At 45.7% G+C, this 17985-nt stretch overlaps 2 protein-coding genes across 3 annotated transcripts in view; both read right to left on the reverse strand.

Annotated features, from left to right (window-relative positions):
- Positions 1–1186, reverse strand: part of Figla (folliculogenesis specific bHLH transcription factor) — a 5890-nt gene extending 4704 nt beyond the window's left edge. The window contains exon 1 of the mRNA XM_013022469.1: positions 965–1186. Coding sequence (XP_012877923.1) covers positions 965–1186 — 222 coding nt within the window. The remainder of the gene's footprint in view (positions 1–964) is intronic.
- Positions 1187–5926: 4740 nt separating this feature from the next.
- Clec4f (C-type lectin domain family 4, member F) lies at positions 5927–17305 on the reverse strand. 2 transcript variants are annotated; one of them, XM_013022486.1, is made up of 6 exons: positions 17222–17305; positions 16282–16398; positions 13295–13486; positions 8926–9077; positions 7378–7496; positions 5927–6331 (listed from the first exon to the last, which is right to left on the reverse strand). In XM_013022486.1, exons 1-6 carry the CDS (start codon positions 17295–17297, stop codon positions 6181–6183), a joined length of 807 nt encoding a protein of 268 aa, XP_012877940.1. In that variant the 5' UTR covers positions 17298–17305; the 3' UTR covers positions 5927–6180. The 2 variants fall into 2 exon arrangements, with proteins under 2 accessions (XP_012877940.1, XP_012877939.1); XM_013022485.1 differs by having other exon boundaries at positions 12371–13486.
- Between the last annotated feature and the right edge of the window lie 680 nt (positions 17306–17985).

Below are 17985 nucleotides of genomic sequence, written 5' to 3' on the forward strand. Positions count from 1 at the left end.
TGAGTTCGATTCCTCAGCACCACATAAGCAAAAAGAAAAAAGCCGGAAGTGGCGCTGTGGCTCAAGTGGTAGAGTGCTAGCCTTGAGCTGAAGAGCTAAGGGACAGCGCCAAGGCCCAGAGTTCAGGCCCCACGACCAGACCCCCCACACACACACAAAAACTCCAGTAAGTTCACTGAGGCTAAATTATACGTAGGCATCTAGGAAGAGCTCGAGTAGAACTTTTCCCATCCTAGGCATAAAGGTACTACTCCATGTTCCCCGTGTCAGCCTTTCCCTCCCCTCTCTAGGATAACCTCTGTGGGAAACCAACCCAAATCCTCTAACAGTTAACAAGGAGCTCAGACTTGACAAACCCGGTTCCTAAAAGCTACCCGCTGATAGAGCACAGGACCACTCAAATTGGTTTAAAAAGGTTCAGACCCAGTATGACTGGGAAGTCACTTTCTCCTGATGGGTGGAGAGTCTGAATGCATCCTGGGATATTGTGCTCCGTTTGGATTTTTAAAATGAAAAGTAGCTTCCATGCAGGCTCCTTACACTCTCTTGGCTTTGAGACCGGGGCACAGTAGGCAGAGAAAAGAAGCAAGAGTCCCATTTGCACCCAAGTTCCCCAAGTGCCTACAGCTGAGACTGAAGGCAATGCCACGGGCCAAGCATTTTTAAGACACCTGCTGAGGGGCTCTGTTTTATCCTCAGGCCTGTCTCCTTCACGAGTCCGGGAGGGTCAGAGGCCAGCGGCCACCCCAGTGACCACGGGCAAGCAGTCGGACGTGGATGGAGGACCAAGCCACTGTCATTCTTCTGGCCAGCTGGAGACTGCAGAAGGGATTCAGGGGGTCGAAGTCGCCAAGGGGGTGCGCCAGGGGGTTGCGAGATCTACGAGGTGTCAAATGGGGAGCTGGCCCCTTCCTGGGGTACATACACAAGGCAGCCGCGCCCAGGTAGCCCCGGGGCCCCTTACCCGCTCGCGCTCCTTGGCGTTGGCCACACGCCGACGCTCCAACACCAAGCCGAGGTCCTCGGTGGACGAGTAGCCGCCGGAGGGCAGGCGCTTGAGCCTGCAGATGGCGGCCATCTGGGGCAGTGGGCCAAAAAACTGGTGGAGCACCTCCTCCAGCACCTCGGGCTGCGGAGTCACCAGGAGCAAGGGCACTTCAGACCCGGACTCCAGAGCAGCGTCCATGGCGACACTGGGACGCATAGGCCGCATAGGCCGCAGTGGAAGCCGCCTTTTATCTGCTGCACCTGGGGCGCACGCGGCCCGCATGCGCGCGCATGGGGCCTGGCTCACCCCTGCACGAAGCCTACACAAATACACGAGGCAGGATACGCGACAGGTGTGGGGCAGGGCGAGGGGTGAGGCCAGGGGCCGGGCGGGGTCTGTCCAACTGGACTGCAAGCACTCTCCTCTACAGGTGGCAGACTTAGAATCCGCTAACAAACCAGCTGCACAGGTGATTGTGGTTACAATGACTCGTGAATTACAGCATGAGTTCTCCAATGTGCCAGCTTACTGCGATCACTGAGTGCGATGGGGTGGGGCAGGAGTGGTTGCTGTTGTTTTAAAGCCACATGCTGGGATACTGAGCTCCCCCAAATTCTGATTTAATCAGTTTGAGCTGAGGCCTGAGCTTCTGGATGTAACTGTGCACATGTATACATGTAGGTGGACATACATTTATACAGAAAAAAGTACACATTTTTTGAAAAATCATTTTGAAATAAAAGCTGAAAAGCTACAAAAACAGTAACCAAGTGCTCCTGTGCTCCCTTCAAGTGGGATTCCACAGAATCTCACATTTGTTTCAAGTCCTTTTCCCCCTCCCCCCCCCCCCCCCCCCCCCCCCCCGTGGCTATTACCATTATTCTTTTTCCAGACTATTTGAAAGTTTTCTTTTGGAAGGTAGGGATAGCAGAGTCTCACTAAGCTGCCCAGGCTGGCCTTAAATTTATGATCCTTCTGTGTCACCCTCCTGAATGCTAGGATTATAAGCATAAACTACCACACCCAGCCCGTCTTGATTTCTGTTGCTACTGTTTTGTCTTTTTCTGTCATAAGTATCTTCAAGAGAAATGAGAAAAGTCTTAGGTGTCCTTTTGAAGAGAAGAAATTATCTCCAGTATAGACTTTAATTTTTTTATTTAAAATTAACAAAGTAGTTTCTTCACCTAGGGAGAAGACATGCAGTAACTCTTCACCTTTCCCTGGGCGCCTCTCTTCCTGCACGCCCCCCTCCCCTGTCCACTGGGCAGAAACTGGAGTTAATATCTTTTTAAACAATTTGTGTATATTATTTTACAAAGATGTTTCATTGTGAGAATTTCATACATTAATATAATTTACTTTGATCAATTAGGTTAGTGTCTTGGTTATACTGCTGATGGGCTTAACAGTGGATCAAAAGTATGCCTTCACAAATAAGAGAGAAGAACAGAGCACACCCTCCCATACTCTGGCTTCATCCCTAGGGGACTGCTAGAGGTCATTTCCTCAAGGGACCCTTAGCTCAAACTTTTATTCTCATGCTGTTGGACTTCAAGCCATATGACACAGGAAGACCCCTTGAAGCCTTGAGAAAAGGTAGATGGAAGCATGGAGGGCTGTGGGTTGTGGTGGCTATAGAGGAGCGAGGCCTAGGGGATATAGCAGAGGGTAACGGTCAAGAGGGAATTAGCTTCTACAGCACTGGGTTGACCTTGGGGCAAGTCACTCAAACCCTTTAGGCCTCTTCTCCCCATCTGTTAGTGAGAAGAAGGTGAAGTGGAACAAAGCCCTCTAGAGAGGCAAGTAAGGAATCAGGCAGTCCACCTGAAAACCAATTGCAGTTGACCCTTGGACAGTGCCATGTATGACTAGCTGTCATCCTGTGAGGTAACTCTTTTTTTCCCCACTCTAGATGTAGTCCCTTAGCTTTTTCACTCAAAACAAGTGCTCTACCACTTGAACCACAACTTCCTTCTGGCTTTCTGATGGTTGATTGGAGATAAGAGTTTCATGGACCTTCCTGCCCAGACTGGTTTGTACTATGATCCCCAGATTTCAGCCTTCTGTGTAGCTAAGATTTTAGGTTTAAGAAACAGGCACCCTGCCTCTATGTATTAATTCTATTTCCACAATAGCCCCAAGAAGGAGATGCTTTAGCTATTGCTATTTCACAGAAAAGCAAACATATAAAAGTCAAAAGAGAGAGAGAAAAAAATCTGTCTTTCTCAACTAGAAAGGGCAAAGCTGCTTCCTCTCCCTCATGTTATAAGTGATGGGTAAAGGGCAGTGACAATTTCTGAGCCAGGGAGAAAGGTAGAAACTGCTATTGTGCACAAACCCTGAGGGGCCCAGGTTGAGGGTGGCCTGAGCTCCAGGGCAGAAGCCACTGCAATCAGAGCTGGCTGAAGGGTCTTTGCTGTTCTGGTGACACTGTTTCAGAGATGAAACACATCAAGTGTCTTGGTGGGGGACACCTTGAAGAGGGCTTAGATTCCTAGTCTTGGCATCAGCTTTAAGAAAAAAAGATTCAAAGGGCAATGCAGGTACAGCTGGGGATTATTGCTTTTCCCTTTGATGGAGGCGGGGTAGTTAGATGGAGCAAAAAAAAAAAAAAAGCTGTGCTGCAGACACTCTGCTGCTTGGGGTCTCACCCTGCAGGAGGAAGTCAGATTGGCCTCCCCAAGAGGCCTAGCTGGCAGGCTCTTTTGCTATCCTAAAGCTCAGGAGCCCTCACATCAACTAGAGCAGCCCAAGTCTCCTTGCTCATCCTCTACTCTCACTGGGACTTGGGCTCTCACTGGAATCTGAAGCTCAGGCTTGGATGCCTTTGAGCTGCAATGGGACTTGCAGGAAATAGTGGCAGAGCCATTTATAACTGGCACTTGGAGGTAAGAGCAACACAAAAGGGGAGGATCCTTGTAATAGGTATGATGCAGGCATATAGAAAAGGTTACCCTGAGCTCAAATAGTGCTTAAAAAAAACATCATTCATTAGTTGTACAAGGAGGGGGGGTTCATTGTGCCATTTTCACTCATGTATCAAATGTATCCCAATCAATGTTTATCCCTTCCATAACTCTCCCTCATTCTTAAAACAATCTACCAGGTTTCACTCTTTTACTTTCATACATGCAAATAAACTATATGGAGCGCATTCATCCTCATTCACTCTGTTAGGCCTTCTTGATTCCATCAGTACCCACTCCCATCCAGGCCTGCTTTACTTTCTTTTTTGGGGTGGGGGGATCCAGTCATGGGGCCTGAACTCTGGGCTTGGGCGCTGTCCCTCAGCTTTTCAGCTCAAGGCTAGAGCTCTACCACTTGAGCCACAACACCACTTCCGGCTTTTTTCTTTTTGCTTATGTGGTGCTGAGGAATTGAACCCAGGGCCTCATGCATGCAAGGCAAGTGCTCTACCACTGAGCCACCTTCCCAGCCCCTGCTTTACTTTCTTATCTCCCTCCCACCTCTCTCTCCCTCCCCCTTTTATTAATTGCACCAAGGGTATCTGGTATCTGAGTTTTAGTATATGGACAATAAGTGTACACATGCAGAGTGGGAGGGGGGATTATTTGGAGAGGACAAAGTTACTGACCAAGATCAAGCATAGTGATTATATCTGTAATCACAACTCCTTCAGAGGCAGGATAGAACTTTGCAGTTTGAGGCCAACCTGGGTAAAAAGTTAGTGGAACCCTACCTTGAAGACAAAGCTGGGCAAGGTGGTTCATGTCATGGTTTATGTCTGTCCAAAGTCAGGCCTAGGAAAAAGTAAGGCTATCTGAAAAATAATGGAAGCAAAATGTCTGAAGGTAGGGCTCATGTAGTAGATCATTTGCCCAGCAAGCATAAAACCCTGAGTTCAAATCCCAGTACTGACTCAAAAATAGTAACTATAAAGCTACTCGTCAAACATAAACTTTTTCTCTAACCTATTGACTTTCCTCATCCTCAAAATTCTGTTAACACATTATGTATAATGTATCAACTGTCACTCTAGTCAAACTTTTCTCTGTCCCCAGAAAACCAGACCCAGGCACTTCATGACAACTGTGAGGTCTTTGCCTGCTCATTTTGTGAGGGTCAGGTGCTTCCCTAAATCTCATGTAGGACCCAGATTTCCATCAGGTTGGGTGCTCAGACCAAGAGGAGACTCAGGCACTGGAGTGTCAACAGCATAACTCATGTGCTGGCAATTGTCAGCAATCCATGTCCCAGCACGTGGCAGCTTTGGGTGGTGTTCCCACAGTGGAGGCAGGAAGGCAGGATTGTCTAATCCAGGGTGGCAAGCTGGCCACTTCCCCAAGTCCCCAGACAGCTCCAGTCAGTCTGTGAAGAAGTTAATTCCTCTGCCTGTGTCTTTAGGAAACAGAGTGGACGGCAGGACATGAAGACTGACCCTGGGGTGTTTGCAGGAAGGGCCCCTTTATATTTGTCTGCTCCTGTCCCACAGGAGGAAGATCCACAGGCCCAACAGAGACATTCTCATTCTAAGCTGAGTTAACAGAAAGCTAAATCCCTTGAAGGGTGAATGGAGGTCCCTGGAAGAGGCTGGATCCAGAGACACAGCTCTCAAAGTTTAAACATGAAATGAGACCAGCTCACAGGATGGAAGAAGAAATGTCTTCAGAGTAGTTTAAAGGCTGGAAATCCAGCCCTGGGCCCATCTGGACTCCAAGGAAATCCAGAGAACAAACAGGATGGCAGGAACTTCCTGGGTCTTTATATTCCTTATGAAGTCCCTGGAGTCTTTCGTAAATCTCTGCTGTTTTCCACAAAGTAGGTAAAAATTACTAGCTGTAAAGCTCTTAAAGATGTGCTTGTTTGGAGACAGAAGGGACAGTCAAGGAAAGAACCGTTTAGAGAGAAACGTGTGATAACTGTCACAAGAGACAAGCAAGCACAACGCCTTGTTCATTCAATGGGACTTTATGGAGGATCTACAGCCTCCCAGGCCTGGCAGCTGAGGGGATACAGAGGCAAGGCAAGGCTTCTGCTCTGAAGAGTCATTGATCCCACTGGGTTACATAGCACAAACATGTTCAAAAGTGTTCAATAAAAAGACAAGGGAAGAAATAACGAACGGCCAATGAAAAGCCCTAGAGAACAGGTTGGGTTCAAAGGCCTTTAGAAGTGGAGTGGAGCGGAGTCCAACGTTGCAGGCAGGAGTGACCCCTCAGTTCTGGGCAGCCTCAAGCCACAATGAAGTCCCTGGGCTTCTTGCAGACCCAGGGATAGGAGGCGCTGCAGTATATGTCATTCCATTTCTTCTGAATTTGCACGCAGTCTTCCCTCTCCCCATGCTTGTGTAGCCAGTTGTCTGGCTGATTTGTTTCCCAAAACCTGGAAACAACACAGCTTTATTCTTTTAGACAGAGCAAGTGTCCTTTCCTTTGCACTGGCAGAAGGAGCTGACACAATACTGATGTAGATCCCTCATCCCTTATGTCCCAAGATGGGAGCAAGGTGAGGGCCAACAGAACTCTGAAGATGGCTCACTGAGGCTCACTAAGGCTGCCCTTAGTTATTGAAGATCTGGGCCAGAAACCAACCTATGATGCTGCGAGCCCACCCCAGAATTCTAACTAAGAGGCTATCCAGTGAAAGTAGAGGCCCTTGGGATCAGATAAAGTAGAGCATAGGGTAGAAAGCAAAGATTTTAAAAACTTTAAAAAAGGTAGCTGGGTATTGCAGCACACACGTACAGGCCCACCATAGGGGAGCCTCAAGCAGAAAGATCACAAGTTTAAGACTAGCCTGGGTGACATAGCCAGATCAAAGCCAGCCTGGACTACATAGTGAGACCTTGTCTCAAAAACAACAACAACAACAAAAGAACAAAAAACAAAAATGCAACAAAACAAAAAGCAAGAAGACCCACCCACAGACTATCAGCTATAGGACCTATCCTTTCCCCAAGGCTCTCTGGGAGAAATCATGCCTCACCACACATGGTTTACACCACATATGCATAATGTACCACACATACCACGTACACATCACACATCATATACATGATCATATACACATCAAATACACCATACGCCACATGCACGTCATACCCAACACACACCACATGTACATTATACATCATATATCCAGACTACATACCCATCACTCATGCATCATGCACCCCACGCACCACACCTTATACATGTATCATGCACCTTATACATCACACGTCATACACCACAAACACCATATATGCATCACATATAAATCATATACCAACTCATATACTATATACACATCCCACATCATATGCTACCCCATATCATACACCACATATACCACATGCAACACTAATACTCACTGGGCATGGACACACAAGACAGGGATACATGAGTCTCTAGCCAGGCCTGCCAAAATAATATAGCAACTTGACTCACTCTCTGCTTTCTGTGCTGTTGAATGGTGTCCCATCCACCCAGTACCAGGAGCCCTCGGTGTCCTTGTCAGTGAGGCCGATCCAGTGGTATGCAGAACTTGTGAAATATACCATGAAGTCCTATGGGAAAGAGGTAGGACTGTTCATGTGTGCCAGTAGCTGGTTCTCGAGGCTGTCTTCTCGCTAGTACTGGGACGTGAAGCCTGCTTCTCTACAGGAACGAGGCCACTGTCTTTGCTTTCTATGTTTTGTTGAGGCATAGGCCAACAGCCACACCCCGCCCATGAGAAGCCCGGCTTCTCTCAGACTGATTAGCCATAAAAAGCTCCTGTTCTTGATGAGGGGTATAGCTTTACTTGGACAAAGATGCATTTGGCAGTTGAGAGTATGGCTCGTGGTACTTGTCTAGCATTCATGCAGTTCTGGATTCAGTACAACCAAAAAGAAAAAATACGAGGAGGGAAGAAATGTTTTACAAACAATATAACCTTCACTGACCCTATAACAATAGCCTGATTAACTTCAAGGAGTGGATCATTCTATAAGCTATTGCAGCCCTTGTTAATAACCTGGCAGGTTCTGGTAAAGATCCTTAACCTTTATCAGATAAATAGATGGTCTTCCTGGAATATTGCTTATTGTGGTCCTCAAATATGGAGTAGTGCATCAGCTCTCTAGAAGGCTCAGATCTCGTGCTCAGGAGCCCTTCATAGCCAGAAAGGAAGTTTATCAGGAACTCCATGGCACAGGAAGGACACACCTTCCCAACAATTGAGAGCAGTCACTTGGTACCACCTCTCTCTGCCCTCCCTTCTTTCCCGCTCACCTCTGCTGAACCCTGGACATCTTCTTTCATCATTGAGTATGTGCCAGGTACTGTTCAAGCTTCCTCCTCCAGTACAAAGTGCTACTTGGAGCTCAATAAATATTACATATACATGTATGCACACACATTGGGATATGATTAATTATATAGTAGTCTAGTCATTCACATACTGAAGCCAAAGTCAGATATGCATAGGAATGGTGGACAAAGGCTCAATCGCTATGTAAAGATAATCATATAAAATAATATTCTATGAAATGGACCCCAAGAAAAGGAAACAGGAGATACTTTTTAGTCTCTACTGTTGCTGTTTTTGTTCTCTTTTCCTTTTATCTTGTTTGCTAGTTTGTGTTTGGGAGGATCAGGGAGGGCACATAAAAGATGGAACAAGGGTGAACAAATACAACAGTATTATATGGAAAATGAACTGGATATCTTGTGGGTGGGGAAAGAAGGGAAAAACTGGGAGAGAGCAATGGAAGGGCAGACATGGTTCAAAAAGAATTGTACTCGTTACTCATTACCTGATTCATGTAACTATAACCCTCTGTATATCAACTCTACAATAGCCATAAATAAATATTCATTTAAAAAATCCCACCTGACTTGGAGAGTTGAAGGTGTCCACAGCCACACCACTGAAAGGATAAAAACCAAAGCACCCAGATCTCTGGTCACACACCAACATCCCCAGCCGATGCCGCCCTCACCCACATCCCGCACCTGCTCCTCCTGAGAGGTCACTGATGCCAAGTGAGCTCCCTGGGACACACAGAACTTCTCAGCCTCGTGCCAAGACTTCTTCACTTGAGAAAAATAATACAAGTTTCCCTTGTGGGCCTTCCAGCCTTCCAAGGCCAACTGGAGAAGTTGATCTGGAGCAAAGATTGTGGAGAGAGAGAATCAGAAACAGATAGTGGGTGATCCAATGCTGACCTTTCTGCCCCAGAGCTAGCCACTTAGGTTCAGGAGCCCAGGCCATTCCTGAAAACAGTGATCCAGGGCAAGGCCAGAAGGCTATAGCCTCATCTCACTACACAATCCTGCAAGCAGCTTTCGGCATCCAAGCGTGGAGGTCCCTCCCGGGAGACTGAGCTGTGCCACCAGTCAACACTCTTTTTCAGATGCCTGCTTTCTGGCTGTGCTGGAGCCACAATGTCCTCTCCATCCTTGACTCTTTCTTGACTTTTTCTTTCTTTATAGCCTCCTTCCAGCCTTCCATCTTTTCTGATTGCATCTCCATCCATTTCAGCTGCTCACATCATAGCCATCACATTCAAAACACCGATTTCCCATCTTGCCAGCTGAAGACTGGCTTTCTGTGTGCCCCCTGGTCTTCTCCATGCTGTCTCATGTAGCCACATCCCACTGTAGAAACCAGAACCAATAATATCCCATGTCTCCAGATCCATGCCTGAAACCAGGCCTCTCTCCTTCTCTAGACCACTTGTAAATGAGAGTCATAGCCGCACCCCCCCACAACATCCCAAACTCAGCAGGTGAAATCACCCCATTCCCATTCCTCTTCTATTTCCAACCTCAGTCTGGACACAGCCTACGGAGCCTCCTCTTTGAAATTCCTGGAGGGAAAACGCAAGTCCCAGGCCGTTCCCCATCCACCCTGTGTCTCCCAGGCTACCCACTTGCCTCCCTCTAGCTCAGTGTTATTCAAACTGTTCTCTCCAGACCATTAGTAAATTGTGAAAAGCATACATATTAGATTGTAGTGGCTCTTGCCTATAATTCTAGCTGATACTCAGGGGGCTGAGACCTAAGGATCACAGTAAAAGCCAGCCTGGGCAGAAATGTCCAGGAAACAACTATCTCTAATTAAGGAGATGTGGCCATCCTTAAGTGAAAAAAGTAAGCAATGCATGAAGCCCTGAGTTCAAGTCCCACTACTGACCAAAAACTCAAAAAAGGACTAGATTCAGATTGTAAAGTATCAGAGTATATTGACACAGTAAATTTTGCTTTTTGTAAAAGTGTGTCTGTAATTCGACTGGCTTACAGTGTAATATGAATTTCATGCTATGATTTCATTCAAACTGAGACCACCACTGCTGGAGCCCCTGTCTTCTCTGCTTTTAGTCTTTACCTTATGAAGTTGCCTTCCTTCACCAGGCTCTCATGTCTCCATACTTCTGAACTTACCATTCTCTTACCCTATTATCTGGCAAATAACTACTAATCCTTCAAGACTCCATTCAAAAGTCATCAACTTAATAAAGTACCATCTGATGTTTTCTCATGAAAGATGCCTCTCTCTCTCTCTTTACACACACACACACACACACACACACACACACACACTTCCTTCAGATTTCTTCTTTGTTTTTGCCCCTCCTTCACCCTGGTTCCCAGTACCAGCTTCTTACTCCTTACCTCTTACACCTGTCTTCTATACAAGTCTGCCGAAAGCTTGGCAAAACTACAGGACACATCATATTCATTTTTCTTCCCCTGGAACTTGATAGGGCCTCAATAAAATGGCAATGAGTGCATAAACACAGAGCACTTTATTAAAATTCTTTTATTATGTTCCAGTATTGGGGCATGAACTCAGAGCCTCATGCTATCACTCGTTTTTTCTATATTTTTGTGCAAGGCTAGTACTTTACCACTTGAGCCATGTCTCTACTTCTGGCTTTTTGCCAGTTAATTGGAGATAAGAATCTCACAAATAGGCTAGACACTGGTGGCTCATGCCTGTAATTCCAGCTACTCAAAAGGCTGAGATCTGAGGACTGTGGTTTGAAGCCAGCCTGGGCAGGAAAGTCCATGACATTATTTCTAATTAATTACAGGGAAAAAATGAAAGTGGTACTGTGGCTCAAGTGGTGCTAGTCTTGAGCAAAAGATTCCTAGGGACAGTTTCCAGAGTTCAAGCCCTAGGACTGGCAAAAAAAGAAAAATAAAAGTGATGAAAGGGATAGTTTGGGAGAGATGTATAAGAATGTTGAGGGCTGGAAAGGTGGCTCAGTGGTAGAGTGCTTGCCTTGCATGCATGAGGCCCTGAGTTTGATTCCTCAGCACCACATACACAGAAAAAGCTGGAAGTGGCGCTGTGGCTCAAGTGGTAGAGCGACTCACCTTGAGCTGAAGAGCTGAGGGACAGTGCCCAGGCCCAGAGTTCAGGCCCCATGACCAGAAAACAAAACAACAACAACAAAAAAAAACAAGAATGTTGAAAGGGGTGACATTGGTCAAGATGCATTGTATTCATAAACTGCTTTGTTAAATGGCAACTCTTTTGTACAATTACTTAAAGACTGTGGGGGAGAGGGAGTCCTGGGGTTTGAACTCAGGCACTGTCCCTGAGGTTTTGTGCTCAAGGCTGGTGCTCTATCACTTGAGCCACAGCTCCACTTCTGGCATTTTTGGTAGCTATTTCAAGATAAGAAGAATCTCATGGGCTTTCCTGCCCGGGCTAGTTTTAAACCTTGATCCTCAGATCCCAGCCTCCTAAGTAGTAGGATTATAGGCGTGAGCAACTGGTGCCCAGCCTAAAATGCTTTACATGTCACCTCATTTGATCTTCACTGTGGAACAAATATTATTGTCTCCATTTTTAAGATGAGAAAAGCAAGGCTCAGAGTTAGTAAGCAGTTTATTCACCATTCTTTCTTCCTTTTTTTTGTCCAGTACTGTGGCTTGAATTCAGTGCCTTGAGCTCTTCCTTGGCTTGCTTACCTGATAGGCACACTACCAGTTTAATTATGTCTCCAAACCAGCTTTTTGTACATTAATTGGAGATGGAGTTTCCTGGATTCTCCTACCTACGTTGGCTTCAAACCTTACTCCTCTAGATCTCAGCCTCTCAAGTAGCTAGTATTAGAGTCATTAATCTCCTTCCCCCAGCTACATGTTCAACATTTCTAATGGCAGGGTATCAGTACCTAGCCCATACATCCTTATTTCAAATTCCTGTCATAGGCAGTTGGTTTTCCACCTCTTTTGTCACTGGCCAGATCATAAGCACCTCTGGAGAAAGTATAATGCTCCTGTGTTATCATCACCACTACCTATTTCATTGGGTTTGGTCTCATCTCAAGCACCCATTTCCTCCCCAGAGACAAACATGTTAAACAAAAGGGCTGAAGGGACAAAAGACGCTAGTCTCTTCCCTCAGGACCCCTCCCCATCAGAACTCCTCCCTGTCACTTACTTTGCTTCCTCAGCTGCTCCTGCAGAGCATCAGTCACAGGGAGGTTTCCCGGGTGACTCTGTTCCTCCTGGATCTTGGTAATGAGAGCCTGGATATTCTTCAAATCCTCCTTTAACCTCTTCATCTCAGCATTGGTATTCCGTAGATTTCTCTCTAACATCTGGGCCCGGGAATTTAAGGCTTCAACATCCTCTTTTCTTGTTTGTATGGTCTGTATCTCTCTGTTGGCATTTCTCAGCTCACTATTTAGTACCTGAATCCGGGAGTTTAAGGTATTGGTGTTTTCTAGCTTTGCTTTTATACCTTGAACCTGAGCATCTGCCTTCTCCAGACGGCTGTTAGCTACTTGCATCTGGGCAGTAACAGTTGCCAATTCTGTTTTTAACAAGTTCATTTCAGGACCAATCTTTTCTAAGTGACCTTTCAGTGCCTGGGTCTCAGCTCTGGTGCTGTCTAACCTGACTTGAAGAAGGGTCTGGGTCTGGTTGTTTAGAGCATTTGCTTTTTGCAGACTTCCCTTTAAGCTCTGAATCTCAGTCTGAGCTTCTTCCAAACTACTTCTTATAACCTGGTCCTGGGTCCTTAATTCATTGATACTATCTAGATGACCTTTCAAAGCATGGATTTCAGCATTTGCAGTCTCTAAACTACTATTTGCCCACTGGGCCTGGTCATTTGCCATTTCCAATCCTGCCTTCAATGTGTGAATCTCGGCATTGGCACTCTTCAAGTCTCTGCTTAACACCTGGAGCACAGTGCTGGTGTTGTCTGAGCTGTTTTTTAAGAAATTCTGCATCTGGGAAGTTGAAAAATTTGCCTTTTCCAGATCTCCTTTCAGCCTCTGGATCTCCCCACCCGTCTCCTCCAAGGAACGTCTTAGCACCTGTGTCTGAAAACTCCAGACACTGGCATCCTTCAGAGCACCTTTTGACATCGGGATGGCAGCAGAGACATTTCCCAGATGACCCTCGAGGACTTGGATTTGAGCACTGGCATTCTCCACTCTGCACTTCAACATCTGGATCTCCATGTGCCAGGAACTGGAATTTACCATGTGGTCTTTGAATATCTGGATAGCAGTTTCCACCTCTGCCACCCTGTCAATGGAATGGTGATCTGGGGGGAAAGAAACAGACAAGGCAGCCAAAGACACTCATTATGTGAGATTGTAATCAGAATGTTCTTCCAGATTCCCAGAGAAACATGTATGGTACAGCCCTGAGGATTCAGGCAGCTGGATGGATGGTCACTGCATTCACCCAGACCCTGGGTCCACATGAGAATGTAAACCAAAAACCAAAGTAAATGAAGACCTACTAGCTGCCACAGATGAATGAAGGGTTGGAAAGGATTACTTTAAACTAGCCTATGAGAATCATGTGATAAATCTGGCTTTTTTTTTTTTTGTCGGTCATGGGCTTGAACTCTGAGCCTGGGTGCTGTCCCTCAGCTCTTCAGCTCAAGGCAAGCACTCTACCACTTAAGTCACAGTGCCACTTCCAGTGGTTTATTGGAGATAAGAGTATCATGGCCTTTCCTGCCCAGGCTGGCTTTGAACCACAATCCGCAGATCTCAGCCATCTGAGTAGCTAGGATCACAGGCATGAGCCACAGGTGCCTGGCTCTGGCTTATTTTTTATTGTAACTATTCAACTTAAAAGTAACTAGTTATATTGTAAGATCTTAAAATTTAATTCTACTGAGATTTTGCTATGGATGGGTTATTATGAGGAAATAGATATGAATAAAGCCCAGAGTAAGTTCAATAATGTTTTAAAACTGGTATACATTGCTTCCTAAAAGTGTGTAGACCACAAACATAAATTTTGTCCTCACAAATCCCATGTGAGGACTGGAGGGAGGCAGAAAATAGTATTTTCCTAGAAGGAAGTATGGTGTTTAATCCAAAAGTCCAGGAAGGAGACAAGCCATGCAAGTGACACTGGACCTTTGCTGAAATGGCCTTTTAAAGGGCCCATGCTCCAATGTTATATGGAGAAAAGACTCCTACAGAAGAGTTCAGGGTCCTTACCACCACCACCCACTCTGGTCCTGTTGGTATCTTTGGCTCCCCTCACAAACTAGGATCCAATCTTAGACATTCATGGTCACCTTACTGCAGAAATAGAGGGAAGAACCCAAGTAGGCAAAGACCCTTCTAGAGTACTCATGTGCTGTTCCACACATTCCATCCAGTTTGCAAGTTCAGGTGGCCTTTGAAAGTGTGAAAGGCTCAAAGATTCTACCTTACAAGATGGATGAATACAAACAGATGAATGCAATCAGATGGAGAATCCAGAGGTGCAGCCATACAAATATGGACAAGGGCAATTCATGGAGAAAATATCATCTTTTCAAAAAACACTGCCAAAATACTAGGACGTCTCCACGCAAAAGAAAAACAAAACCATTTATCTATCCATCATGTGACTATACAAAAATTTCTAAATGTGAACTCAAAAAACTATGAAAGAAAGCAAAAAAGGAACATCTTTGAGACTTTGACTTGAGCAACGTTTTCTCACATACAAGACCAAAAGCATGATCCATTCCAGAAAAACAAAAAGAAAGAACAGAAAAAAAGGGGCTAAAGATGTATAGCTCAGTGGGAGAGCACATGCTTAGTATGGACAAGGCCCTGGGCTCAATCCTCAATACTGAGAAAAAAAAGACAAATATAATTTATCAAAATTAAAACCTTGGAAGAGACTGAGAAATGAAGTCACAAACAGAGAAAATGTGTGCAAATCACATGACTGGTAAAGGATTTTAAAGGAGTGAATATTATATGGTCCCTTTTATATGAAGTATTAGGAAAAGCAAATTTTACTTTAGTTATTACATAGAAGTGAGTGGTGACCTAGGATTGAAAGGTGTAGGAGAGGGAGGAACCACAACGAACCACAAGGGCCACAAGTAAACTCTGGCAGAGAACTATGACTCTGTCCCTTACCTTCACATGGTTGATAGTTTCATGAGCACATACACACATCAAAATTCATTAGACCATATGCTTTAAAGATGTATGTTATAGATTATATATATATACATACATATATACAATATATCTATTATATTTTTTAAGCTATTTTTCTTTTTCTTTTCTTTTCTTTTTTCTTTGTCAGTCATGGGGCCTGAACTCAGGGCCTGGGCACTGTCCCTGAGCTTTTTTGCTCAAAGTTAGCATTCTACCACTTTGAGCTACAATGTCACTTACAGTTTTCTGGTAGTTAATTGAAGATAAGGGTCTCACAGACTTTCCTGTCCAGGCTGGCTTCAAACCTCAATCCTCAGATTTCAACCTCCTGAATAGCTAGGATTACGGGCATCAGTCACTGATATCCAGCCTATTTTCATTTTTGTTCTAAAAAAGACTGCTGTTTTAATGAGGAGAGTGGAACCCATTCAGAGATCTGGGGGTATTGAAAGAGAAGCTAGTCCCAGGATTTAGACTCCTCAATGCCCCAGGTCCCTCCCAGCCCCCAGCCCCTCTTGGCTGCTCACCTTTGGGTTCCACAGGTAACTGTCCAATTTTGTTGTCTTCCAGAAACAAAGAGCTTGAAGCTCTTTGGAGACAAGATCACTCTTCAGTTCAGGGTTTTGTGGCTGCAGAGCTGAAATACCCCATTCCTGGGTTACTGCTATCCTCAGCCCTGATCTGGGAAAACAGGATGCCCTATACCAGCTAGGGTATTAGAAAGAGGAAGATGGAGTTTCCTTCACAAGCCTCAATTATTGGGAGGCTTCCCTTGCACAGGGGCCTCTCTCTGCTCCCAGGGCCAACAAAGCAGCCTTGGAATGACCCTTTGGGGAACAGCAGGAGTCAGAGAATGGGCATCTGGAACCCTTTGGGCCTTTGTACAGGAATAAGGAGAGAGAATCAGTAGAGTTCCGGACACTTGATAACTCACCCACTACAAAGAGAGCCACCAAACAGGAGATCACAATCCCAGCCATGCACACCAAGGCAATCTGAACAATTCTTGACATCCTGGGGGCTATCAATGCCGCTGATGTGGAGTTCAGTCCTGTAGAGTAGAAGCCAGAGTCCAAGATGAGAGAAGGACTGGGATAGTTGGCCTGTCTGACCCAGGCTCCTGGTCTGTCCAGTGGGGACAAGGACACCTGCCACACTTCTCATCCAGATGGCAGCAAGGTGAAAGCACTCTTTGGTGTTCACAAAAGCCAACTGTGAGTCACAGTAGCAGCCCAAAGGTCAAGAATACTGCCAAGACCCCAAGACTCAAAGTCTCAAGAAGGCAAGTGGGGGTACTCGGAGAACAAAACCTGGTTGTAGAAATCCACAGAAATGTGGTTTGAATGAAAGAAAAAAAGGAAGGAAAGAGAGTTGAGGGAGGGAGGGTAGAAGAAGGAGACAAGACAAAGACACCAAACAGGAGCCCAGACCCAAGGCTCAGAGCCAATCCTGCTCATGGACTCTAGCTAAGGTAAGAGTCACCCTGTTTGGGGCTAAGTGCTGATCCCCATACAGTGACAGTCCCGAAGCCTTCCTTCACTTTGGGCTCTGCAACCATTAATGTTCTGAAAAAAGCCATTCCTGAACCTTCTTGAGATGTATTAGCAAGAGAGGATGCTCCAGAGGCCTCCATGGGTTCAGCTGGGATACAGAGCTGGAGTTCAAACCCAGATCTATCTAAATTCAAAGTCCTTTCTATTGCCAGATTACTTACTATGCCCAGAAAAAGGAGTGTAGGAAGATTTTATGCAGACACTGGGCCTGCCTAGAGCTCTAGTCCTTTGCCTGACTCACATTCTGTTTACTGTGCAGTCCAAGGACTGCCAAGGAGGGGTACTGGGCAGAGAGGCAAGGAAGGCCCTGTGTTTTCTCACCTCGAGGATGCAAGGAAACACATTGGTTGTCTGTGCAGAAATGGGCTGTTTCACCATTCATCTCTAAGTCCTTCATCTTGCAAAGCTACCATCAGTCACAGGCCTGCAAAAAGACTGTCCTGCATGCAGAGATCCCTCCGATTTATAAGCTCCTGATGAGGTCATGACCACTTCACAGTTGTGCCTCCCCCTCTATTGACTCTGCAGAAATCCAAACCAGTGCAACCCTTACCCTCAGGATCCTAGGAGGCTGGCTGTCAGCCCAGGGCCCTAGTCTCTTCCTCTTCCCAATAGCACCTCCTCAAAGTCCCACACACAAGCCTCTGCTTCCAAGTCACAAACTTACTTGATCTCTGGGGGTCAACTTGGGAAGGGACATCACTCAGTTTTATAGAAAAAATATTCTGTGACTGCATTAGACCCTTACTCTTAGTCCCAGTTCCTCCAAACTAAAAGGCTAACAGGTTAACTAGTCAGTGTGCAGAGGAGGGTCTAGCTGGCAGCAAGATGAGTAGGTGACTCTGCTCATTGAGAATCTCATAACTCATTTACAGGAAAGGACCTCAGGTAGCTTTAAAATGTGTTTGTCTTTGTCCTGCATCCTGGCCTAGAGCTCTACCAACCCTATTTCCTAAATGACAGGAGTGTCTTTTGGTGTTCATAACAATCCCCTTTGGGCTACATCTGAATTTATGTTAATGAAGTGGCTCAGGTGCCCTAGACAGTTTAGGATAGTAGCATGGCAGCTAGTCCCAGAAAGTCCA

The sequence above is a fragment of the Dipodomys ordii genome, unplaced genomic scaffold, assembly GCF_000151885.1.
Source record: "Dipodomys ordii isolate 6190 unplaced genomic scaffold, Dord_2.0 Scaffold63, whole genome shotgun sequence".
In the NCBI taxonomy this organism is placed as follows: domain Eukaryota; kingdom Metazoa; phylum Chordata; class Mammalia; order Rodentia; family Heteromyidae; genus Dipodomys; species Dipodomys ordii.

Excerpts from the sequence above, each read along its gene's own strand:
- Clec4f (XM_013022485.1), bottom strand. The coding sequence starts at position 17,297 with ATGAAGGACTTAGAGATGAATGGTGAAACAGCCCATTTCTGCACAGAC. Across the intron at positions 9,078-12,370 it reads GGAGCAGCTGAGGAAGCAAA|ATCAACTTCTCCAGTTGGCC; the intron begins GTAAGTGACAGG and ends TCTTTGCTCCAG. Across the intron at positions 6,332-7,377 it reads AACAGCACAGAAAGCAGAGA|GTTTTGGGAAACAAATCAGC; the intron begins GTGAGTCAAGTT and ends TGTTGTTTCCAG.